Here is a 24,694-nt window from a genome sequence, read left to right on the forward strand (position 1 = left end):
GGGGGAGGCCCCTCTCCTCAAGGCTGAGCCATGGTGACCTTTGTGGGTCTTCCTGGGCAGAGAAGGGCCTCTGTGAGCTGTGCTGGTGACAGGGCCAATCCCCAGAGCTGACACCAGGGACTCCAGGCATGTCTGTGAGGTGTGGACCGAGCAGGACCACCAGCCTCCTTAGGCTTCTCTGAACTGACCTCAGGGTCCCCAGTGGGGACCATGGCTTAGGAGGAGACCCAAGGACATCTCCTGGGGACCCTGACTCACCCTCTGTGTGTCCCTCCTTCTCAGCTGCAGAGGAAGAGACCCCCAGCCCCACAGAGGTGGAGGAGACCCCCAGCTCCACAGAGACGGAGGAGACCCCCAGCCCCACAGAACCCAGCACAGAGGCCCTGGAGCCCCCCGAGGAGCCCCTCTTGGGGGAACTGACGGTGACGGGATCCTCCCCGGACTCGCTGAGCCTCTCCTGGACTGTGGCCCAGGGCCACTTTGACTCCTTCACCGTCCAGTACAAGGGCAGGGACGGGCCCCAGGTGGTGCGTGTCGGGGGCAAGGAGACTGAGGTGACCGTTGGGGGCCTGGAGCCCGGACGCAAGTACAAGATGAACCTGTACGGCCTGCACGGGGGGCGGCGCGTGGGCCCCGTGTCCACCATGGGCGTGACCGGTGAGTGAGGGCAGGGCCCTTGTCTGCTTTCCTCCCGTCTGCGGCCCCCAGCCTCCCTGTGGTGTCGCCCTCCCTTGTTGCCATGGAACCCCCTGCTTGGGGACAACCTAGAAAGAACAGCTCACTGGGGACTGGGCTACAACCAGCTTCACCACCTTGAGCGAGTTTTCAACTTACTATGTTTGTTTCTTCAGCAGTAAAATGGGGATAATAATGCCCACCTCACAGAACTGTTGTGAGATTGAGTTAGTGCAGGCCTGGCTCAGAGTAAGCATGCTGGCAGTGTTGGCCACTACGATGATTACATTTGGCCTTACCCTAGGCTCTGCTCTGTCCCCTTTGGCTGGTTCAGCTTTTTAGAATGTGCATGAGACATTGGCCTCTTCACCAGGGCCGCTGGAAACTTCCTTTATGACTCATCCGGTGAGTGATTACAGCAAGGAAGACTGTCCCTCCACCCAGGCACAGGGCCCCTCAGCCACCACAGAGGACCCCCCTGGGCACCCACTCTGCGAGCCCCAGGGCCAGGCCCAGGCCCCAGACAGGCCTCTGTGACCCTCCTGCTGGTCTGCCCAGCTTGGCCCCAGGGACAAGGCATTTCTTTTCTCCTTTGTTCACTGAAACAAAGACACAGATTTTTCAAAAGCAACTTTTATTCTAAAGGGAAAGATTTTTAAAAGCAGAGAAACATGTTTCCGGAACATGGTTTCTATATTTCTCAAAGGGACTTGGTTGGCTTAGTGTCCAGAGTCTTTCACCCCTGATTTCTTTTCTTTCTTCAGTCAGTACAGAGAGTAGGGAGAGGGGTAAGCCTCAGTGGGTTACTGTCCTGTGGGCCTGAAGTAGAAAGGTGGAGGCTTGTGTCAGGCCTAGGACATGTGGCCGAGGTTTCTCCTGGGGTCACCCTATGTCCATTTGTCTGTCTGGGGCAGCCACGCTGGTCCCTGGGCACGTGGGTGCATGCTCTCCTCTGTCCATGGGATTCTCCAAACAAGAATATTGGAGTGGGTTGCCATGCCCTCCTTCAGGGGATCTTCTCCACCCAGGAATCAAACCTGAGTCTCTTATGTCACCTGCATTGGCAGGCGGGATCTTTACCACTAGCTGCACTTGGGAAGCCCGGTTCCCAGGTAAGGACGGACTATGTCGGGCACTGACTGAGGCAGTGCAGTGGAGGACAGTTGAGTCTTGGAATCAAAGAAACTGCTTTCCATTCCTGGCTGCTCAGTTCTAAGCTGTGCGATGGAGCTCATTATCCAAGCAGGAAGGCGATGGGCAGCTGGAGCCTGCTGAGCTGACCAAGGGACTATGCCTGGCACACAGCACGTGCTGAGCCGTTGCTAGGAGAAGAACTAACGTGCAGCTTTAGAAACATTACTAAATTGGGAAAGGATTTTACCAAATGCAGCATGGGGTCTGCGGTATTCACGGGTAGTTGTCATTCCACCTCCCCCAGTTGAGACAGAGCACCAAGGATAAGGCTTGATGGTGAGGACAGTTTCTCTCTCGTGGAAAGAAGTGCAGAGAGGGTGAAAGCAAGCAGGAAATGGAAGCTACAGGAACAACAGAGTTGGGATGCAAATTAAATGGAACACAACGCCTGGCCTGGCTCCTGGACCTGGGAGAAGCTCAGTACATGGTGGTTACTCCCTCCCGCCTTCAGCTGCCTCCATCCCTGCCCTTCCCACTCAGACTTACTTCTGTCCTCCTGAGGCCTCATCACCAGCCCATTTTTACTTTTTACTTTAATTAAAAAAAATTTTTTTTTGGTCAAGCTGCATGGCTTATAGGATTTTAGGATTAGGGATTGAACCCATGCCCCCTACAGTGGAAGCATCAAGCCCTAACCAAGAACCACCAGGGGATTCCCATGCCAGCCGCCCTCCCCCTTTCAAGTCTATTTACTTATTTTTAACTGCTCTGGGTCTTCATTGCTTCACAGGCTTTTCTCTGGTTGCGGTGCGTGGGCTTCCCATTGCGGTGGCTTCTCTTGTTGAGGAGCACGGGCTCTAGGCATGCTGGCTTCAGGAGCTGTGGCTCGAGGGCTCAGTGCTTGTGTCTCCAGGGCTCTAGACACAGGCTCCATACTTGTGGTGCATTGGCCTAGTTGCTCTGCGGCATGCAGGATCCTCCAGCACTGGCAAGTGGATTCTTTACCACTGAGCCACGAGGGAAGCCCACCAGCCCATTCTGAAAACAGGTTTTATGAGTACAGAGCCTAATCTTATCCTCCCACAGGAACCTGAGAAACAGGATCTTGGGAACCCACCCACCTAGCCACCCCTCTGCTACTTGCCTCTTGGGACCACTTTCCAGGCTGGTCCTAATAAGCAGTGCCTCCCACACTCAGCTCACTCTGGGGCAATGGGGACTAGCAGGTCCTGAGCTCAGCCTCTCCCAGATATGCATACCACTCATTAATTTAACAGACCTTTGTGGAGCACCCACGGGGTGCTGGTGCTGGGAACACAGTAGGGAACAAGGCAAGGCTCCTCCCGGGAGCTCACATTCTATCAGAGGAGACAGGCGCCAGATTGCACAAATATGTCTGTAGGACTGTATGTGAGCCAGTGACAAGAGCTGGGGAGAAAAGCAAAGCCCAGTAGGCGAGACGGTGAGTGGGTGGGAAGGGGGCTGGAAAGGGACTCTCTGAAGAAGGACCTACCGGAGGGAGAGGACAAGCCATGTAGGCCTCTGGGGAAGAGCTCTGGGCAGAGGGAATGTCTGAGGACCAGCGAGGATTGTTTCAGAATGAGGAGGGTGGTGTGAGAGGTAAACATGTGGGGCCTCGGAGGGAGGTCACTGTAAGGACTTGGCTTTTTGCTCTAAGTGAGATGGAAGCCATGGCAGGAACAGGCTTTGACTAATGTGCTAACAGTGGGGAACACAGTGAAGAGGGGAGAAGGGGGGGGATTTAGGAGACTGTGCTATAATCCAGTAAGAGCCGTGTGCTTAAAGGAGGTGAGTGGTAGTTGCTCAGTCCTGTCCGACTCTTTGCAACCCCATGGACTGTATCCTGCCAGGTTCCTCTGTCCACGAGATTCTCCAGGCAAGAATACTGGAGGAGGTTGCCATTTCCTTTTCCAACTTAGAGGGGGTGGCGGTGGACTTAAGAAGTAGGGGAGTCAGCTTCTGAGAGCAGTGCGGACAGGACTTACTCGCAGGCCGGCCATGAGGTGGAGAAGAGGACTCAGGGATGACTCTGACAGTGAAGCGGTGGTTTTGATGAGGTGGGAAGGCTGTGGAAGGAACAGGAGTTGCAGGGGAAAGCCCCTGAACTCGGCTTTGGACTGAAATTGGGGATCAGTTAGGCACCCAAGGAAGATGCTGAGCACACCCAAGTCTGGGGGTCAGCTGGGAGGTCTGGCTGGAGGACTTGGAGCCAGAGATGGGCAGATGGGCCTTCAGCCACTTTCCCAGGGTCTCAGTGGTGACTGACACCCCTCCCCACCGAACACAGCCCCAGATTCTGGCAGGCACTTAGTGAAGCCTTGTCGGCCAGACAGATGTTGCCAATCAGTGTAGTCTTACATCAGAACCACCCCATGGGCACCACCACAACAACGCAGATAATTGCTACCAAAGGGAAGAGGGGCTTTTCCTGACAGCGCCCCCCTTTTTTGTCTCAGCTCCACAAGCAGAAGAGACTCCTCCGGCTACCGAGCCCCCCAAGGAACCGCGCCTCGGGGAGCTGACAGTGACAGATGTGACCCCCAACTCCGTGGGCCTCGCGTGGACAGTCCCAGAGGGCCAGTTTGACTCTTTCGTGGTCCAGTACAAGGACAGGGATGGGCAACCCCACGTGGTCCCTGTGGCCGCAGACCAGCGAGAGGCCACTGTCTCTGGGCTAAAGCCTGAGCGCAAATACAGGATGAATATGTACGGGCTACATGGTGGGCAGCGCGTGGGCCCCCTCTCCGTGGTGGCCCTGACCGGTGAGTGAGGGCGGGTCAAGGCAGTCCCCATCCCTGGTCACCCGGGGCCACCCCACCTCCCCAGCGTCTCGCTCAGATCCTCCCCAGTCACAGGCATGTGGTCTGTTCCCTGACCCCAGGGATCCTCTTGGGAGCTGGAACCTTCCCTGTCTTCCAGTCTCTATCTCTGCTCTGCCTCCTCCCCCAGGCAGGATTGTCTTCCTCCCCTCCGGCCAGGTCCAGCCAGACGCTATCTCTCTGATCATCCACAGCTGTTTCCTCCCCTCTCTTCACAACCCCGCTGTGACTTGGACCAGCTACCACCTCCCCCTGCTGCCCTTTTTCACTGGGGTTAAACAACACACATCCCTCGAATCTTTTCTCAGAGGCCCTCGACCCCCCTGGCCTGAGCTGTGTTCCCTTCTGGCCAACCCAGAGTCTTCCTTCCTCAGGGAGGTGGCCCTTGCTCTCCGCTCCCGGCATCTTCCGCTCCTGGTGTGTCCCGCTGCTCATGCCTTCTGGGGACAGGCCACTACCATTTCTGTGCTGTGGTGTCTATGAAACCAGTGAACCCCTTTCAGAGCAATGTCTTAAAATCTAAAGTAGAATGCATAGGATTTTACCATACCATACCGATTTTATTGATATCCAATTATCAAAGGTATTTTAAAATTCAAATTTATGATTTAGCAATACAGGAACTTCACTGTTAGTTCATTAGCAAGAAACTTGTGGCCTGTTTAATAACCTATTTAGAAGCAGTGATGAGTGTAGAGTGTTTTGGAGTTTCTGCAGTAATTCTAAGCTGATGTGACAGCATCTGTGATTCCTATTGGTGACAGTCATGAGCACTGCTAGTACCACCGTGTTGGTTTCCTATATGCATCATTGAAGGAAGCGAGGCCAGTGAAAATAGAGATGTAACTGCTCCCTGTCTCAGTTCAACACCCCCTGGAGGCCCTCGGAGCCCAGGAGCCCTGCGAGGGGGGAGTTCTCCCACCAGAGATCTCAGCCATGTTCTCTGTCTCCCTGGATCCTAGCTCCCGTCCCTCCAGCCCCAGTCACAGAGCCCCCTGTGGAGCCACGCCTGGGGGAGCTGACGGTGACGGACGTGACCCCGGACTCTGTGGGCCTCTCCTGGACTGTCCCCGAGGGCGAATTCGACTCCTTCTTGGTCCAGTACAAGGACAGGGACGGGCAGCCCCAGGTGGTGCCTGTGGCCGCCGACCAGCGCGAGGTCACCGTCCCCGGCCTGGAGCCCAGTAGGAAATACAAGTTCCTGCTCTTCGGGATCCAAGATGGGAAACGGCGCAGCGCAGTCTCTGTGGAGGCAAAGACAGGTGAGCGGGACCCCCACGAAGCTGAGGTCCCAGCCCCGCCGTCCTTCTTCCCGCTGCCTGAACACCTCTCCTTTCCGCCTGTCTCCCTTTCATCCACCTCTTCCTTTTTATTTGAAAAGCCCTGCTGCCTTCTCCCTTCCCAGTCAGATGGGAACCAAGAAAATGGAGTGGGCTCCTGGATCAGTTCCCCCTGCTGACTTTCACCTCTTCTCATAATTCTTACTTCCGTTCACTGGGGGAGGCTCCTCCAGGACCCTTCCTGGAAGGTGGAAGCAGGACTGGGAAGCAAGGGCGGGAGGCCAGAGCTGTTCCACATCCAAGTCTCAGCCTTGTGTAGCCATCACCTCCTGAGAGAGCGCTTTCAACTGACCCTCACCCTGGTTTCCCGCCCTACCGGCCCAGGCATGCTGGGTCCCTTATCTGCCTCTCCAGAGGGACTGCTTTCCGCCCCTGCCCTCTTCCTGGAGCTCAGAAACACCAGAAGAACCCAAGACTGGCTGCCCAGTCCAGCCCAGTCGGGCCCAGCCCAGCTATGCCCCTTTCCTGGATTTTGATCCAGGCCCTCCCCTGCCCCTGGGGGTTCCCAGTTGCCAGAGAACTCTCACAATAACAATGCCGTCAGCGTCCTCGCTGTCCAGGAAGGCAGAAGGCCAGCTCCTTCTCAGGCCCCGGGATGGCTTCTTGGGCAGACACCAGATCCTTCTCCTGTCTGAGCATTCTTCTTCTCCTTGTACCCCTCCTCACACAAAAGCAGTCCCAACTCCTCCATCAGGTCCTAGGAGGGTCACCGTCGTCATAATATCCTACTTCCCCAACCAGCTGTCTGCCCCCAGGGACCTGTACCCCCCTCTGATGTCCCCAGGACCCTTGGATTTTCCCAAAGAACAGTCAAATCACAAACAGTGGATTCCTTGGTTAAAGAAACAAGCAGATGAAGCCTGTGATAAGCTGCACCCTGCCAAGGAAATGGTCTCTATCAGAGTCCGGATAACAAGTGGAATAAGATAAATAGGAAACTAGGGAATCACCTCTCCCAGGACAGAAGGCTGCTCCCTGCGCTGGTTAAAGAACAGAGGCATGGCCAGATGAGGATGCTGGCAGGCATGTGATGGTGATGGAAATATCTGGGGGCAGCACTGATCATTTGGGCAGTTCTAGATTTTTCCAACTCCAGAGGGAGGCAGTCAAGGAGTCATTTTGGAAAAAAAAAATAAACACCAGAAACTTTCCTCTCTGTCAGTTGGCCGAGGTGACGCCAGCCCAGGAGCCCCACCCCGCCTTGGGGAGCTGTGGGTGACAGACCCCACCCCAGACTCACTGCGCCTCTCCTGGACGGTCCCTGAGGGCCACTTCGACTCCTTTGTGGTCCAGTTCAAGGACAGGGATGGGCCTCACGTGGTGTCCGTGGAGGGCCACGAACGCTCGGTCACCATCAGCCCTCTGGACTCCGGCCGCAAGTACAGATTCCTAGTCTACGGCCTCCTGGGCAAGAGGCGCCATGGCCCCCTCACTGCCGAGGGCACCACAGGTGAGGGCAGCCCCTTCGGGAGGTGTCTCTGATCGGGAGGGCCCCTGGGGAGAGTCGCTGTGGCCACTTGTGGTGGCTGTCCAACACGGTTGCTGTTTGGCTCTGGTTGTCTGGCTGGAATCCGGCCCATCTCCTTGCACAAGCCTGAAGACCCAGCCCTGCAGGGTGCAGCCACAGCTCAATCCCGTCTTTGGATCTCTCAGTCCTTCCTTGCAAGGTCACCCAGCCTTTCAGAAACAACCATTTCCCCTCTGTGTTTCCATCTCAGAGACCCGCAGAGCTGTGGCTGAGGCTGGAACAAAGCGTCCTTCAAAACCACGTCTGGGGGAGGAGCTGCAGGTGACCAGTGTGACATCAGACTCTGTGGGCCTCTCATGGACGGTCCCCGAGGGCCACTTCGACTCCTTTGTGATCCAGTACAGGGACAGAGACGGGCAACCCCAGGTGGTGCCCGTGGAGGGCAGCCACAGGGAGGTCAGTGTCTCGGGCCTGGATCCTGCCCGCAGGTACAAGCTGCTGCTCTACGGGCTGTCCAGGGACAAGCGAGTGGGTCCCATCTCCGCCATCACCGTGACCGGTGAGTTCAGCCGGGGGAATTCGCTGCCCCTCCTTCCCACCTGGCTCGCCTGGTCTGATGGAGTCAGGATTTCTGAGCTTCCTGTACCCCTTCTTATGGGGGAAGAGGTCAGCTTCATAGAGGCATAATTTACGTACGATAAAATTCACCCATTTTAAGAGCATAATTGAGTGAGTTTGGGTGGATGGTCATGACCATTGGTCTAAGTCATGACCATTACCACAACAAAGATAGAGAACATTGACTCTAGAGGTTTCCCCATGCTCCTTGGCTGTCAGTTTCCCCGATCCCCGCTTCTGGCAACCACTAATTGCTTTCTGTCATTATAGTTTTGCCTTTTTAAGTGTTTGGCTTAACAGACTCATACAGTACATAGTTTTTTGTGTGTTTTTCCTGAACTTAGCACGATGCTTTTGAAGTTCATCTCTGGGTATCAGTAGTTGGTCCTTTTTATTACTGATCTCTTGTCCTTTCCTCCTTCCCTCCATCCATCCTCTTGGAGAGTCTTGGTGCAGCCACAGACCAGTCACCCCTCTCTACCTGTCTCTCAGAACCAGCTCCCAGGGAAGAAATCGAAGCGGAGCCTGCAACCTTTAGTCCTCCAGCATCTGAGCCCCGTCTGGGGGAGGTGACTCTGGAGGAGGCCACCCCACACAGCCTGCATCTCTCCTGGACGGCAACTGAGGGAGAATTTGACTCCTTCAAGGTCCAATACACAGACGAGGATGGGCAACTTCAAGAAGTTAATGTAGAGGGCAACCAGCATGACATCACCATCTCTGACCTGGAATCTGACCACAGATATCTGGTGAGCCTCTACGGTTTCCACGACGGGCAACGTGTTGGTCCTGCCCACATCGAGGCCATGACAGGTGAGCAAAAGAGCTCTGCCCACTCAGCTTCCTTCTAGGGGGCCATGAGGGCCCAGAGGAGGCCGAGGCCCCACGGCCTCTGTGCCCTTCTCTCAGGCCCTGTTCTCTCCATGTCTGTGTTCAGCCCCAAGAGAGGAGGATGATGAACCTTCAGAATCTCTCTCTACCACCCAAACCCCATCCACCGCGGTCCCTGAGCCTCCCATCAAGCCCCGCCTGGGGGAGCTGGCGGTGACGGACGCCACCCCCGACTCCCTGAGCCTCTCCTGGACCATCCCCGAGGGCCAGTTCGACCACTTCCTGATCCAGTACAAGAACGGGGACGGGCAACCCAAGGCAGTGAGGGTCCCTGGGGATGAGGACGAGGTCACCATCTCGGGCCTGGAGCCAGACTACAAGTACAAGATGAACCTGTACGGCTTCCACGACCGCCAGCGTGTGGGCCCCGTCTCTGTCATCGGGGTGACCAGTGAGTGGACGGTGGAAGCCCCAGGATGGGACCTAGTGGGGAGATCACCCCCTCAGGTGATGGGGGAGTCGGGTATGGGAGGCCCCTCTCCTCGAGGCTGAGCCGTGGTGACCTTTGTGTGTCCTCCTGGGCAGAGAAGGGCCTCCGTGAGCCATGCTGGTGGTGGCCCTGGTCCCCACAGCTGACCCCAGAGACTCTGGGCATGTCTGTGAGGTGTGGACCAAGCGGGACCACCAGCCTCCTTAGGCTTCTCTGAACTGACCTCAAGGCCTGGAGTTGAAGCCAAGGCTTAGGAGGAGAACCAAGAACATTTCCTGGGGACCCTGACTCACCCTCTGTGTGTCCCTTCTTCTCAGCTGCAGAAGAGGAGACCCCCAGCCCCACAGAGATGGAGGAGACCCCCAGTCCCACAGAACCCAGCACAGAGGCCCCGGAACCCCCCAAGGAACCCCTGCTGGAGGAGCTAACAGTGACAGGATCCTCCCCGGACTCGCTGAGCCTCTCCTGGACTGTCCCCCAGGGCCACTTTGACTCCTTCACCGTCCAGTACAAGAACGGGGACGGGCAGCCGAAGGTGGTGAGGGTGCCGGGGCATGACAATGGGGTCACCATCTCGGGCCTGGAGCCAGACCACAAGTACAAGATGAACCTGTACGGCTTCCACGACCGCCAGCGCGTGGGCCCCATCTCTGTCATCGGGGTGACCAGTGAGTAGACGGTGGAAGCCCCAGGATGGGACCTAGTGGGAGGATCACCCCCTCAGGTGATGGGGGAGTCGGGTATGGGAGGCCCCCCTCCTTGAGGCTGAGCCGTGGTGACCTTTGTGTGTCCTCCTGGGCAGAGAAGGGCCTCCGTGAGGCATGCTGGTGGTGGCCCTGGTCCCCACAGCTGACCCCAGAGACTCCGGGCATGTCTGTGAGGTGTGGACCGAGCAGGACCACCAGCCTCCTTAGGCTTCTCTGAACTGACCTCAGGGTCCCCAGTGGGGACCATGACTTAGGAGGAGACCCAAGGACATCTCCTGGGGACCCTGACTCACCCTCTGTGTGTCCCTTCTTCTCAGCTACAGAGGAAGAGACCCCCAGCCCCACAGAGGTGGAGGAGACCCCCAGCCCCACAGAGGTGGAGGAGACCCCCAGCCCCACGGAGCCCAGCACAGAGGCCCCAGAGACCCCTGAGGAGCCCCTCCTCGGGGAGCTGACGGTGACGGGATCCTCCCCAGACTCGCTGAGCCTCTCCTGGACTGTCCCCCAGGGCCACTTTGACTCCTTCACCGTCCAGTACAAGGGCGGGGACGGGCCCCAGGTGGTGCGTGTCGGGGGCAAGGAGACTGAGGTGACCATTGGGGGCCTGGAGCCCGGACGCAAGTACAAGATGAACCTGTACGGCCTGCACAGGGGGCGGCGCGTGGGCCCCGTGTCCACCGTGGGCGTGACCGGTGAGTGAGGGTGGGGCTTGGGATGAGGTCTCAGGAAAGGTCTCATAGTAGAGCCTCTCGAGTGTCTTCCACTGAAGACCCTAAAACCCCCAAATCTCTAGTTCATTCCTTATCCATTCAGCACTTCAGAAGTGATCTAGGGGCAGGAAGAGGGAGTCCCAGGGAAGTGCTTGCCCTTGAGAGGTTGTTGGGGACTGAGGCCTCCAAGCCTCATGACCTGTCTGTGGCTCTCTGCCTTGCACAGAAACTCTGAAAAGAACTCTTTTGGGGTGTTGGGACAAATGCCATGAAATAGTAAATCTCGACAAATATTTATTATATAAAATTTCAGACATATACCCAAAGGGAAAGAATAACATAATGAATTCCTATGTGTCAATCACCCTGCTTCAACCAAAAAGTACCTCTTGGTCAGTCTAGCTCATCCAGACCCCATCACACTTCCCACCCTCCTCAACTAGAAAATCATCTTTCTTCTTTTTTTTTAATGTATTTTATTTTTGGCAGTGGTGGGTCTTCACTGCTACACACAGGTTTTGTCTAGTTGTGGCGAGCAAGGGCTACTCTTTGTTGTGGTACAGGGGCTTCTTGTTGCAGCGGCTTCTCTTGTTGCAGAGCTCAGGCTGTAGGTGCCGTGGGGTTCAGTAGTTATGACTGGAAGGCTCTAGAGTGCAGGGGCAGTAATTGTGGCGCAAGAAGTTCATTGCTCTGCGGCATGTGGGATCTTCCCGGAGCAGGGATTGAACCCATGTCCCCTGTGTGGGCAGGCAGATTCTTAACCACTAGGAAGTCCTAGAATGTTTTCTTTATTAACAGCTTCATTGAGGTATACTTTACACACCATAGAATTCACCTGTTTTAAGCACATAGCTTATCAATTTTAGTGTATTTACAGAGTTGTACAACCATCATCACTGCTGCTACTGCTAAGTCACTTCAGTCGTGTCCAACTCTGTGCAGCCCCATGGACTGCAGCCTGCCAGGCTCCTCCGCCCATGGGATTTTCCAGGCAAGAGTACTGAAGTGGGGTGCCATTGCCTTCTCCGACCATGATCACTATCTATTAATAATTCTGGAACTTTTCCACCACATTGAGATGAAATCTGGTGTCCAGACCCATTTTCACGCCCATTTCCGATCCCCACAAATCTACTTTCTGCTTCTGTAGATTTGCCTTTTCCGGACACATCATATAACTGGAATCACACAGTACCTGCTCTTTCATGTCTGACTTCTTTTGTCACATTTTAGCACGTTTTTGTGGTTGGTCTGTGTTGTAGCATGTAGCAGTACTTCATTCCTTTATAGTCAAGTAATACTCCATTGTATGGATACACTGCTGTAATATTTTAAAACGTGTTCTATACACTCTTTACTTCATCATTACATATTTAAGTGTACTGCTCTTTTCAAAAAGACCACTTAAAAGTAACCATGACACAGTGATTGCGCCTTTAAAAACCAGATATTCGGGTATTACTAGTTTCCTGATTCCCTGGTGGCTCAGATGGTAAAGAATCCACCTGCAGTGCAGAAGATCTAGGTTCGATCCCTGGGTTAGGAAGACCCCCTGGAGGAGGGCATGGCAACCTACTCCAGTATTGTTGCCTGGAGAATCCACACGGACAGAGGAGCCTGGCAGGCTGCATCACAGTCCATGGGGTCGCAAAGAGTTGAACACGACTGAGCACTCACCTTCCTGATGGTGTCCTAATTGTTCTTTTGCAATTTTTTTGCTGGAATCATATCCAATTAAGAAAGATAGGCTGCAATTGGGAGAACTGGGATTTTTAATAGGGTGGGCAGGAAAGGCCCTAGAGAGAAGTTGACGTTTGAATGAAGACTTAAAGGAGGCGTGAACATGAGCCATGCAGACAATCTGGGGAAAGAACATTCAGGCATCGAGGCAAGAGGCCACTTGGCACATTGGATCGACCATAAGGAGGCCACAAAGAGATTGTGATGGCCATAGGTACAGCTGGATCTGAAGTTAGGCCCACAGAGCTGGCCCACTTTCTGGCCTGAACCCAGGAGAGCAGGGCCTCAGCAGGAACGATTCCGTTTGCCTCTCTCCCCAGCCCCAGAAGAGGAGCCCCCTGCTAGCCCTCCTTTGAAGCCACAGCTGGGGAAGCTGACTGTGACAGATGCCACCCCCGACTCCCTGAGCCTCTCCTGGACCATCCCCGAGGGCCAGTTCGACCACTTCTTAGTCCAATACAAGAATGGGGACGGGCAGCCCAAGGCGGTGAGGGTGCCCGGGGACGAGGACGGGGTCACCATCTCGGGCCTGGAGCCAGACCACAAGTACAAGATGAATCTGTACGGCTTCCACGATCGCCAGCGCGTGGGCCCCATCTCCACTGTCGGCTTAACTGGTGAGTGTGCAGTAGGACACTGGCCCCGAGCTGGGCTCAGTTTCCCTTTAACTGCCAGTACTCATGTTTTTCTCCCGCTGCTCTTGAGCCTGAGCCTCCCAAGCTCCTGGGAGTGGTTCTGTGCCTGTCTTCACTCCAAGCCTTAGTGTCACTTTAGCTGTCTCACCCTTTACACTTTTTGAGTCCTTGAAGAGGGAAGATACCAAGGAAATAATAGACTCAGGCAGACCTGAGGCTGGCCTATTCTCGGCCCCTCAGAGCTGTGTGACTTCGAGAGAGTCACTCAGCCTCTCCGTGCCTCCCTTTCGGCATCCTTGCAGAAAGAATACCCTACCTGTCTGGCAGCGTGGGCGTGGCTTGGCTCACCCACAGTGTTTGGTAACTACGGCTCCTCCTCTTGAGGAAGAAAATTAGTTACTAAAAACCCTTGGGTGAATTCTCATAATTATTATTGATTTCACTGGGTAAAATTGTATTTGATACTGATACACATGGATTTTATGTCAACACAGAACCCTGCTATCATGGATACTGTTACTTCAGTGGTTAACACTAGTCATGCTGGCTTAGTCGCTAAGTTGTGTCCGACTCTTGTGATCCCATGGGCTGGAGCCCACCAGGCTCCTCTGTCCATGGGATTCTCCAGGTGAGAATACTGGAGTGGGTTGCCATTTCCTTCTCCAGAGGAAGATTCCTGACCTAGGAACCGAACCCAGCTCTCCTGCATTGCAGGCAGATTCTTTACTGACTGAACTATGAGGGAAGCCCTGATATTAGTCATATGTGCAACTAAACAAGATATTTTCTCTTCATTAATTACTCCTTATCTTGGCAGTTGGTTGCTTTTGTTAAGTTCCTTTATAGCTATTACCTGCGACATGCTTAAAACCTGGTTCCCAAACACAATGGAGATCTGAAACACGATGATTTTATAATTCAGCTATTAAGCCAGAATAAAACTCTATGCAGAACAGAAAGACAAAAGAAATCTGTGGGTGTGACGGGTCGTCCCTGCCATAAACTGGCAAGAGAATTAATACGAGGTCCCCAAGCAACCCAAATGCAAAGATGATCTGATTTCCTGTGGTCTCATCTCTGCTGTCAACTGTGGAATCTAAATTAGATTCTCAAGTGCTCAGAAAAGCCTTCTAAACCAGAAGAGGTATTAAAGGAAAATACTTAGGAACCTGAGCGCAGGCACCTCCTGACGCGACGTGTCTGCTAGACGTGGTGCTGTTACAAAGCATGAGTCCTGGCCCACTAAGTGAACTCGCTTAGCAGCTCCTGTAGGTTCCATGCTGCATGTGCTGAGGTCAGCGGCATCCCACCGTACCATCTTGACATCTCCGCAGTGTGTGCCCTGCCCCTGGAAGCTGAACATGTAAACTAGGGAAATGAAGTCTTAACCCTGGGGCACTGGCGTCCCAGCTTCAGGGCCCTGGTGTGTCGGAGAAATCCCAGAATCCATCCTGTTAGGAGGGAGCTCAGGAAGCATGTCACTATTCTCTTTGTCTCCTGATCCAGCCTCAGAAAAAGACCAAGAAATGACCCCAGCCCCAACAGACCTGCCCACTGTAGCTCCTGAGCCTCCTATCAAGCCCCGCCTGGGGGAGGTGACAGTGATGGACGCCACCCCCGACTCCCTGAGCCTCTCCTGGACCATCCCCGAGGGCCAGTTCGACCACTTCCTGATCCAGTACAAGAATGGGGACGGGCAGCCCAAGGCGGTGAGGGTGCCCGGGGATGAGGACGGGGTCACCATCTCCGGCCTGGAGCCAGACCACAAGTACAAGATGAACCTGTACGGCTTCCACGACCGCCAGCGCGTGGGCCCCATCTCTGTCATCGGGGTGACCAGTGAGTGGACGGTGGAAGCCCCAGGATGGGACCTAGTAGGGAGATCACCCCCTCAGGTGATGGGGGAGTGGGGTGCGGGAGGCCCCCCTCCTCGAGGCTGAGCCGTGGTGACCTTTGTGTGTCCTCCTGGGCAGAGAAGGGCCTCCGTGAGCCATGCTGGTGGCGGTCCTGGTCCCCACAGCTGACCCCAGAGACTCCGGGCATGTCTGTGAGGTGTGGACCAAGCAGGACCACCCAGCCCCAAGGACCAGCTCCTCTGAACTGACTTCAGGGCCCGGAGTCAAAGCCAAGGCTTAGGAGGAGACTAAGGACGTCTCCTGGGGACCCTGCCTCACCCTCTGTGTGTCCCTCCTTCTCAGCTGCAGAGGAAGAGACCCCCAGCCCCAGAGAGGTGGAGGAGACCCCCAGCCCCACAGAGGTGGAGGAGACCCCCAGCCCCACAGAGACGGAGGAGACCCCCAGCCCCACAGAACCCAGCACAGAGGCCCCGGAGCCCCCCAAGGAGCCCCTCCTGGGGGAGCTGACGGTGACAGGATCCTCCCCGGACTCGCTGAGCCTCTCCTGGACTGTGGCCCAGGGCCACTTCGACTCCTTCACCGTCCAGTACAAGGGCAGGGACGGGCCCCAGGTGGTGCGTGTCGGGGGCGAGGAGACTGAGGTGACCGTTGGGGGCCTGGAGCCCGGACGCAAGTACAAGATGCACCTGTACGGCCTGCACGGGGGGCGGCGCGTGGGCCCCGCGTCCACCGTGGGCATGACCGGTGAGTGAGGGCAGGGCTCAGGGGTCTCCGGGGTGGAAAAACCTTTTCCTCATGGTGACCTGGTTGACTGTTCTGTTATTTCACCAGACCTTGAACCCCTTTTATGCTGTTCCTCCACGGCCCTGGGCTGTGACCCGTGTGTAGCGGTCTGGCCATTGTCAATCCACAGCCTCATTGTCCACAGTAGCATGACCTCCTCTGATGGCCAGTCACTGGCTGCCTCGAAGGGTGAAATGTGTCAGGCTCAGACCAAGCTTGACTTCACTGGAATTTTCTTTTCTTTCCATCTTAATCACAAATCACAGCACTCTTTGTTACAGGGGGGAAAAAAAGAATGAAAGAAACAACCCAGCATCTAACCACACTGAGATGATTAAGTAATTAGACAACAATCTATAAAATGACCAATTATGGCATCATTGAAACGTTTAAACATAAGACAATTACTTTATACTTCACAATGAAATAAGAGTTTACAATGTTTGTAAGGAGGTTAATCAAAACCACTTGAAAATAACTTGCATAGTAAGACAACTGGAAGGAAACACCCCATGGGATGCACGGCTTGTGGGACACAATAGAATATTTTCCCCGTTGTGCTTTTTCCCCCATTTTGTTCTGTTCTGTGTCATTTACATCTTCTTAAGTGACAAGCAGTTTTTCTTTTATAATCAGGAAATTTTTTTTTCAATACATCGTCTCCTCTTTTGTATTCCTTCCATCTTATCCGCTCATCATTCTTGCAATTTGTTTCATTGATGATTATGAAAAAGTTACAATTTCTAGTCTTTAAAAAATGAAGAAAAAAAATCCCCAAGGGGAATTAAATTCCCCACTTGTAGTCAGGGTGGCTTTTCTAAGTCACTGTCAGCTGGAGTCTTATGCCTGGTGACACTATGTCACCAGGATTCCTCTGCACGTGGGAGAACCCAGCTCCCGAGAGTCCATCTTTTGTGGGGTGAGTCAACTGTCTCTGTGAGGTTCACTCTCCCCTCCTGAAGACACTTCAGACAGAGGGCCCCCTATCATGCAAAGCACAAGCATAGGCAAAAAGCACAGAGGGACCCATGTCCCTACTCCACATCCAGCACCAGACTACTAATTTTTATAATCCAGAGTTTCTTTTTAAGTCTGTATTTTTCTCTGAAAAGCATAGAGCAACATGATGGAAAGTTTGGAAAGTAGGGGAAACAATCTCTCATCGGACCACTTTCTGACCCAAGAATCACCATTCATAACAATGTGTGTAACACTCTGTGGTTTCCATGCCTGCATGTTTTCAGGTTGCAGAGTGGTCATGTAATTCTTGGCTCTTAACTTCTTTCGTACCTAAGTTACACTTAGAGCTTTTATCCTGCGGCTACACAACCGTCATTAATCATCATTTTAATGGTCATTTGATGCTTCATGGTGAAAGTGCCATAACAAAATTAATCTTCTTCTGTGGTTCCTTTGGAGTCCTGACACATCTTGCTGTCATGAATAATCCCAAACTCCTGTGATACAACTTTTCCTGCTTTTTAATAATTTTCTTAGGATAGCTGCCCAGAAATGAGATTATTGGTTCAAAGGAAATGAGCAGTATTTTGGCTCCCGATATGCATGTCCGAATTGCCTTCTGAAGGTTCATGGTGCCTGCCAGCCAGTATGTCACGGGGTCGGGCGTGTCTCGGTCTCCCCTGCATGGAGTCACCGAATGCTGCACCCAGAGGCTGCGTGAGCCTCCAGGCCTGCAGCTTGAGGAGTGTTTCACTGGATGTTTCACTGGTTGTCTCTGTTGATATCAGCAGACGTCAAAGCAAGTCGCCATCTAAGCCTCTGCCCCCAATCTCTTTTCTCAGACCCTCGGGAGGTTGTGGAAGAGACCCCCAGCCCCACGGAGCCCAGCACAGAGGCCCCAGAGCCCCCCGAGGAGCCCCTCCTGGGGGAGCTGACGGTGACGGGATCCTCCCCAGACTCGCTGAGCCTCTCCTGGACTGTCCCCCAGGGCCACTTCGACTCCTTCACTGTCCAGTACAAGGGCAGGGACGGGCCTCAGGTGGTGCGTGTTGGGAGTGAGCAGACTGAGGTGACCGTTGGGGGCTTGGAGCCCGGACGCAAATACAAGATGAACCTGTATGGCCTGCACGGGGGGCGGCGCATGGGCCCCGTGTCCACCATGGGCGTGACCGGTGAGTGAGGGTAGGGAGTGAGGTGGGGAGTGTGGGGTGCAGGATGGGGAGGACGCGTCCTGGAAGAGTTTCCCTTTATTCCCATCTTAATGAAAATATAAATATTCTCAGCAGCGTGTCTTTTCCAGAACATCAGATGGTCGAGGCTTCTTGTTAAAAGGCAGATTCAGATTTGGCAGGTTTGGGCTGGGGCTGGACACACTGGATTTCTAAAGTCCTTCCTGATGCTGATGCTGTTGGTCCATGGACCGCGCTCTGCTAAAGCTCCTCACAAAGCAATTGGACACTTCCTTAGATTCTATCAGACAGAATCGTGCTTGCATGCCTGAGTCCTCACAGGAGCTCAGGCAAGCTCGGCCTCTATGTAGTTGACTGGAGGCTGTGGCGGAAGGCAGGAGTGTGCTCAGAATTTAGTGTCTTGACTGAAACGCCCCCTAGCCGCACAGTTTGGGTGTTAACAGACTTGTGACACCAGTGGTTCAAGAAAGATGTGGGTGGCCTGAGATAAGCACTGAGGAAGTTCACTGAGGTAGACCTTGAACGTGGCAGAGAAACCAGTTCTTATCCTACGGGGCTCACAGACAGGCTGTGGACCAGCAAAGGGGAACGTGTAGGTGACGGGAAGCCCCACGGCCAGGCCAAAACTGGGCAGTGAGGCCAACACCGGCCTGCCTGCCCACTGGTGTCCACGGGTTCCCACTGGACAGCTGAGACTTGACAACCAGCAGGCTTTATCTTGGTGACACTTACAGACAGAATGGAGGGTCTCAGTACTAAGAACATCATGGCACAAGAGAGGATTTTGTACAAAATTCTTGGAGTGGGAGAGAGAGTCTTGAGATGGGGGTAGAGAGGTTGGGGCTGCTCAGGAAGCCAGGAATTTCTCTCCCAGAATAGAGAGGACTGCTTCACAGTTTTCTGCCAAGACTGAGACCCTCGGATGTGCTTTTAAAGACTCATTCTGGCTCCCTGTGAAGAACAGGTGGAGGCGGGAGGCAGAGAGAGGCATAGGGAGGTGGTAAACCAAGGTGACAGGTAAGGGCATCCCAGACAGGGTGGCGGGGCTGCAGGTGTGGGAAGTGAGAAGATGCAGGAGGGACTCCAGAGAGAGAATCAGACAGAGAGAGAACTCCAGAGAGAGAATCTGAGTCTTACGGCAGCTGGTGCGTGCTAAGTCGCTGCAGTCGCGTCTGAGCCTGCCAGGCTCCTCTGTCCCTGGGACTCTCCATGCAGGAATACTGGAGTGGGTTGCCATGCCTCCTCCAGGGGGTCTTCCTGACCCAAGAGTTGAACCCGCATCTCTTAGTCTCCTGCATTGGCAGGCGGGTTCTTTACCGCTAGCACCACCTGGGAAGACAGCAGATGGCAACAGGAACAGATCCAAGAAGACTCCAGGTTTCTGATTAGAGAAGGGGGATGGGGCTTCTGAGCTGCTTGAGGGCCACGACATGAGCCAAAAGGAGTTAAGATGCTGTGAGACCACAGTGGAGGGAGGCCCAGAGCACAGTGGCCATGTGGGCCTGCGTGTGAGGAAGGGTTCTGGTAGGTATGGGTGAGAGCAGGGCAGATGAGGCTACGGTGCCAGGAAGGCCAACATTAAAGGGACCAGAAAGAAAGAGTCAAGAGAAAGAGGAGTTAGAGCTCCTGTGGATAGACATGTCCTGTACCTTACTATTTTATTTTTGCAATACACCCCTTTATATGCTGAACTGAGGACTGAGGAGACCTCACCTGTCCCGTATGTCTCTGTGCAGCTCCGGACTATGATGCCGTGACCACCCAAACCCCCTCCACCGCGGTCCCCGAACCTCCCACCAAGCCCCGCCTGGGGGAGGTGACCGTGATGGATGCCACCCCTGACTCCCTGAGCCTCTCCTGGACCATCCCCGAGGGCCAGTTCGACCACTTCCTGATCCAGTACAAGAACGGGGACGGGCAGCCCAAGGCAGTGAGGGTGCCCGGGGACGAGGACGGGGTCACCATCTCGGGCCTGGAGCCAGACCACAAGTACAAGATGAACCTGTACGGCTTCCACAACCGCCAGCGTGTGGGCCCCATCTCTGTCATCGGGGTGACCAGTGAGTGGATGGTGGAAGCCCCAGGATGGGACCTAGTGGGAGGATCACCTTCTCAGGTGAAGGGGGAGTGGAGCGTGGGAGGCCCCTCTCTTCGAGGCTGAGCCATGGTGCTCTTTGTACCTCCCCTGGGCTCCCTGAGGACTAGTGCGTCCTCCTGGGCAGAGAAGGGCCTCTGTGAGCCATGCTGGTGGTGGTCCTGGTCCCCACAGCTGACCCCAGAGACTCCAGGCATGTCTGTGAGGTGTGGACTGAGCAGGACCACCAGCCTCCTTAGGCTTCTCTGAACTGACCTCAGGGTCCCCAGTGGGGACCATGACTTAGGAGGAGATCCAAGGACATCTCCTGGGGACCCTGCCTCACCCTCTGTGTGTCCCTTCTTCTCAGCTACAGAGGAAGAGACCCCCAGCCCCACAGAGGTGGAGGAGACCCCCAGCCCCACAGAGGTGGAGGAGACCCCCAGCTCCACAGAGACGGAGGAGACCCCCAGCCCCACAGAACCCAGCACAGAGGCCCCGGAGCCCCCCGAGGAGCCCCTCCTGGGGGAGCTGACGGTGACGGGATCCTCCCCGGACTCGCTGAGCCTCTCCTGGACTGTCCCCCAGGGCCACTTTGACTCCTTCACCGTCCAGTACAAGGGCAGGGACGGGCCCCAGGTGGTGCGTGTCGAGGGCGAGGAGACTGAGGTGACCGTTGGGGGCCTGGAGCCCGGACGCAAGTACAAGATGCACCTGTACGGCCTGCACAGGGGGCGGCGCGTGGGCCCCGCGTCCACCGTGGGCGTGACCGGTGAGTAGGAGAGCGACCCCCGAGCCCTAGGTTTCCCTCTGCTGCCCTCGTGTTTCCCTCTTTGGGACATCAGCACTTCTCGCAAATGGGGCCTGTTCTCTTTCCTCACGTGGCGCTGAGGATCCCACCCCATTGAATTGCGTGAGGACTGATGGACGGTGTGCTCGGGGTCAGCTCGGCAGGTAGCCTCTGCCCCACACGTCTCAGCTTCCTCCTTCCTTCATGATCTGGACCCTCAGACCTGCTCAGGTGTGGCTTAGCCTCCCCGACCAAGCATTCTAGCGGCTTGGTGCACAGATGGAGAACCAGGTTCTCTAGGTTGACTCCTGCTCTGAAGGTACTCATTTTGCAAATGTTTCTTAACCTCTCTGCACCACGGATGCCCACACAACGAGGGTGCCAAGGATAAAAACACCTACTTCAGCGGCTGTGTGAGGATTAAATGCACTATTTGCGAACTACCTACAGCAGTGCCTGGGACACACGAAGCAGTTAAGATTTGCAGCAAATGGTCATTTCACAGCCAGGGAGCAGCACCTCCTCTCTGGCCCAGGGTCCTGTCGTTGACCACAGCCTCCTCTGCTCTGTTCCAGCCTCCCTGACTACAGAGCGCCCCCTGGCACCCCGCCTAGGGGAGCTGGCGGTGGCAGCCGTGACCTCGGACACAGCGCGTCTCTCATGGACGGTGGAGCAGGGGCCCTTTGACGCCTTCCTGGTCCAGTACAAGGATGTGCAGGGGCAGCCCCAGGCAGTACCCGTGGCTGGAGACCTCCGAGAGGTCACAGTTTCAAGTCTGGCCCCCGGCCGCAAGTACAAGTTCCTCCTGTTCGGACTCCGGGATGAGAAACGACACGGCCCAGTCTCTGCAGACGCAAAGACTCGTGAGTGAGGGCTGGAGGCCGCCTTTGCCCTGTAGCCACCTGACCAGCCTCCACTCCCTTGTGGAATTTCACATTTCCATGCTCCACACCCCAGACCCATTTATTTACCGGGTTCAGTGAAATCCGAGTCCTGAGTACCCAGTTCCCCTCTCATTCCCATCCTACTCCTCCTGTATCCCCAGGGACACTTGTTTTCTTCCCTGGCCCCTCTTTAATCCCAACTCCTCTGCCTCCCCTCTTCCTGACCTGTGACCTTGTCACCCCCTCCCAGCACCCAGAGCCAGCACCTAGACCCTAGCACCCTGAGGAGGCTGCCTGTTTCATTTCTGTCACATTCCATGCACCTCTCTCTTGTCCAGTCCCAGACACGAAACCTGCTCCCCACCTGGGGGAGCTGACAGTGACGGATGTGACCCCAGACTCCGTGGGCCTCTCCTGGACAGTCCCTGAGGGTGAATTCGACTCCTTCGTGGTCCAGTACAAGGACAGGGACGGGCAGCCCCGCGTGGTGCCTGTGGCCGCCGACCAGCGCGAGGTCACCGTCCCCGGCCTGGAGCCCAGTAGGAAATACAAGTTCTTGCTCTATGGGCTGGTAGGCAGGAAACGACTGGGCCCCATCTCCGCTGAAGGCAGCACAGGTGAGCCCCGAGTCCCCCCGCCCGCAGCCTTTTCCAGAGTTGTCTTTCATCTGGGCCCCCAGAGCTGGCCCCGGGGATTTCCACATGGCAATCATAACACCAAAAGCAAATATTTATTGAGTCCCTACTGAATGTCAGGCACTGTTCTAAGCATTTATTTCCTTCAATCTCTTATTGGCAATATAATAAAAAGAACTCAGACTTTGGAGCCAAGCAGACCTGTGTTCAGTTTCTGATTGCCAGCTATGTGGGCTTGGACAGGCCACTTCTTTCCCTTGTGCCTCAGTTTCCAGACCTGCATAATGGTTATGAATAATATCTAATGGGGCTCAGTAAATGTTCACATCCTCCTCCCTCCATTCCAGTTCTGTGGGAAGAGGTGGAAAATATGGGAGGGTTTGGCTGCAGAAAGACCATGGAAAAATCTAGTGTCTTGTGACCATGACTCAGCCCCTTGAGGAAGGGGTGGAGGTGGGTCACTGACCCTTACCCCACCTCTAGGACCATGAGTCAGCCTGGCCAGACAAGGATGCGGCACATGGCCAGTTGGGGCCTGGGGGTCTCAGACTCCGTAATTATCTTCCCCAAACCCTCACTGTGGAGACTGGATACAGGCTTCTCCAACCCGCATCAGTCAGCACCCATGCCCACCTAGACAAGTCCATTTTGTGCTCCACTCTGCCCTTTGTCCTCTCGGCTCTGCCCCTGGCTTCTCCCCCTGCCCCACCCGGCCACCCTGCTCTAGTGGAGTTAGTGCCAACTGGAAGCAGGTGGCAAGGAGAGCCCAGGCTGATGGCAAGGCAGGGGGAGGTCATGGCCAGCGATGGGAGCCCAGGAGCTTGGCTGGCTGCCTGGGCCAGCTCTGACTGTTTGGGGGCGTCTCCCTGACAACCTAGACATCCTCTGGGCGCCTTTCTCAGCTCTGGCCACATTCCCGGCTCTGGGGGCCAGGGGTCAGGGGAAACTGAGTTCCTTCCTGTAACCCCAGCCTGCCCTCTCTCATGAGGTGATCTTTTCTGCATTTACTGTGCCCTCACCACAGAGGGGAGGCAGTGGGGGCCAGAAGTTTGGGCAGTGGCCCCCAGAGGAGGAAACTGGGCTCCTTTGGAAGGGCAGGGCTGGGACAGACTGTCTCCCCAGGTTGCGGGAGGACCCTCCCTCCTCCCAGAAGTTGCCAGGGCTGAGATAAAGGCACCTCTTATTTAAGGGTTTCTCCCCCTCCCCCATTCTCCCCACAGCCCCCCTGGAGAAGGAACGACAGCCCCCACCCCGCCTGGGGGAGCTGACAGTGACGGATGAGACCCCAAACTCCCTGCGCCTCTCATGGACGGTGGCCCGGAGCCCCTTTGACTCCTTCGTGGTCCAGTACAGGGGCACAGATGGGCAGCCCCGGATGGTGCCTGTGGCCGCAGACCAGAGGGAGTTCACCGTAGAGGGCCTGGAGCCCGGCAGGAAATACAAGTTTTTGCTCTACGGGCTCCTCGGAGGACAGCGCCTGGGCCCTGCCTCTGTCCTGGGAATGACAGGTGAGCAGGAGGCCATGCTGCTTGGTCCCTGCAAACTGGCCTGAGTGCGTGTCCCCAGGCCTCTGTGCTGCAGGTCAGGCAGGAGTGGTCAAGGTGGAGGCGCAAGGGGCTCAGGAGGAAGAGCCTTGGAACAGTGATCGAGGGATCCGTCAAAAGCAGAGCCAAGACAAGCAGAAAGACAAAGCCCTGGCAAGGGTCCCTAACCTCCCGCCTCCCCTCCCCATCCCCCACCCCCAGCCCCACAGCTGCCAGCTGCTCCCTATCACCCTACTGGGTCATCTCTTACCTCCCGGCAGCGGCAAACCCCCTCCCGTGGATGAGTCAGGAGCATTTTCTCAAGTGGAAAATTACTGGAAAACAAGGCAGGCAAGGAGCATAGAGAGCAATAGGAGTGACTGCACTGATGCAGTTCCCCTTCCAGGCTTCCTAATAGCATGCCCGCATCAGCCTGGCTAGTGGGAGTCGCTCTCCAAGCTCTCCTGCCAGTTCCATCCTCAGGCCTTCTCAGCAGGGATGTCCGTGTGCCCTGAGCTCAGGGAGGGACTGAGTGAGTCCTGCCTCAGGCCATGGCTCAGGCCGCCCTGGGGGTTGGGGAGGGAGCAGGGCCCCTAGATGCAGACATCTAGAGTGGGGCACGCTGAGACCTCAGGGCAGAGAAGGAGAAAACAAGCGAAGGATTCAGGCATCACAGAGAGGCCATGGGGCAACTGGGCTGGCACTCAGAGTGGCCCGGGTGGGTGGGTGGCGTCTGCTGCACCCCCTGAGACCAGGGTCTCAGCAGGGGTGCAGCAGATTCACGAGAAGGAAGATGCTAGGAGAGCCTGCG

General features: G+C 55.5%; 1 protein-coding gene across 1 annotated transcript in view; it reads left to right on the forward strand.

Annotated features, from left to right (window-relative positions):
* Nucleotides 1–24,694, forward strand: part of TNXB (tenascin XB) — a 55,988-nt gene that overhangs the window by 26,915 nt on the left and 4,379 nt on the right. Inside the window, exons 12-29 of the mRNA XM_068961043.1 lie at nt 283–657; nt 4,287–4,592; nt 5,612–5,911; nt 7,152–7,439; nt 7,708–8,016; nt 8,568–8,888; nt 9,013–9,357; nt 9,714–10,064; nt 10,421–10,795; nt 12,874–13,170; nt 14,695–15,027; nt 15,387–15,788; nt 17,630–17,959; nt 19,714–20,037; nt 20,422–20,823; nt 21,417–21,704; nt 22,064–22,342; nt 23,581–23,868. Coding sequence (XP_068817144.1) covers nt 283–657; nt 4,287–4,592; nt 5,612–5,911; nt 7,152–7,439; nt 7,708–8,016; nt 8,568–8,888; nt 9,013–9,357; nt 9,714–10,064; nt 10,421–10,795; nt 12,874–13,170; nt 14,695–15,027; nt 15,387–15,788; nt 17,630–17,959; nt 19,714–20,037; nt 20,422–20,823; nt 21,417–21,704; nt 22,064–22,342; nt 23,581–23,868 — 5,913 coding nt within the window. The remainder of the gene's footprint in view (nt 1–282; nt 658–4,286; nt 4,593–5,611; nt 5,912–7,151; nt 7,440–7,707; nt 8,017–8,567; nt 8,889–9,012; nt 9,358–9,713; nt 10,065–10,420; nt 10,796–12,873; nt 13,171–14,694; nt 15,028–15,386; nt 15,789–17,629; nt 17,960–19,713; nt 20,038–20,421; nt 20,824–21,416; nt 21,705–22,063; nt 22,343–23,580; nt 23,869–24,694) is intronic.

The sequence above is a fragment of the Capricornis sumatraensis genome, chromosome 22 (assembly GCF_032405125.1).
Source record: "Capricornis sumatraensis isolate serow.1 chromosome 22, serow.2, whole genome shotgun sequence".
Taxonomy (NCBI): Eukaryota; Metazoa; Chordata; class Mammalia; order Artiodactyla; family Bovidae; genus Capricornis; species Capricornis sumatraensis.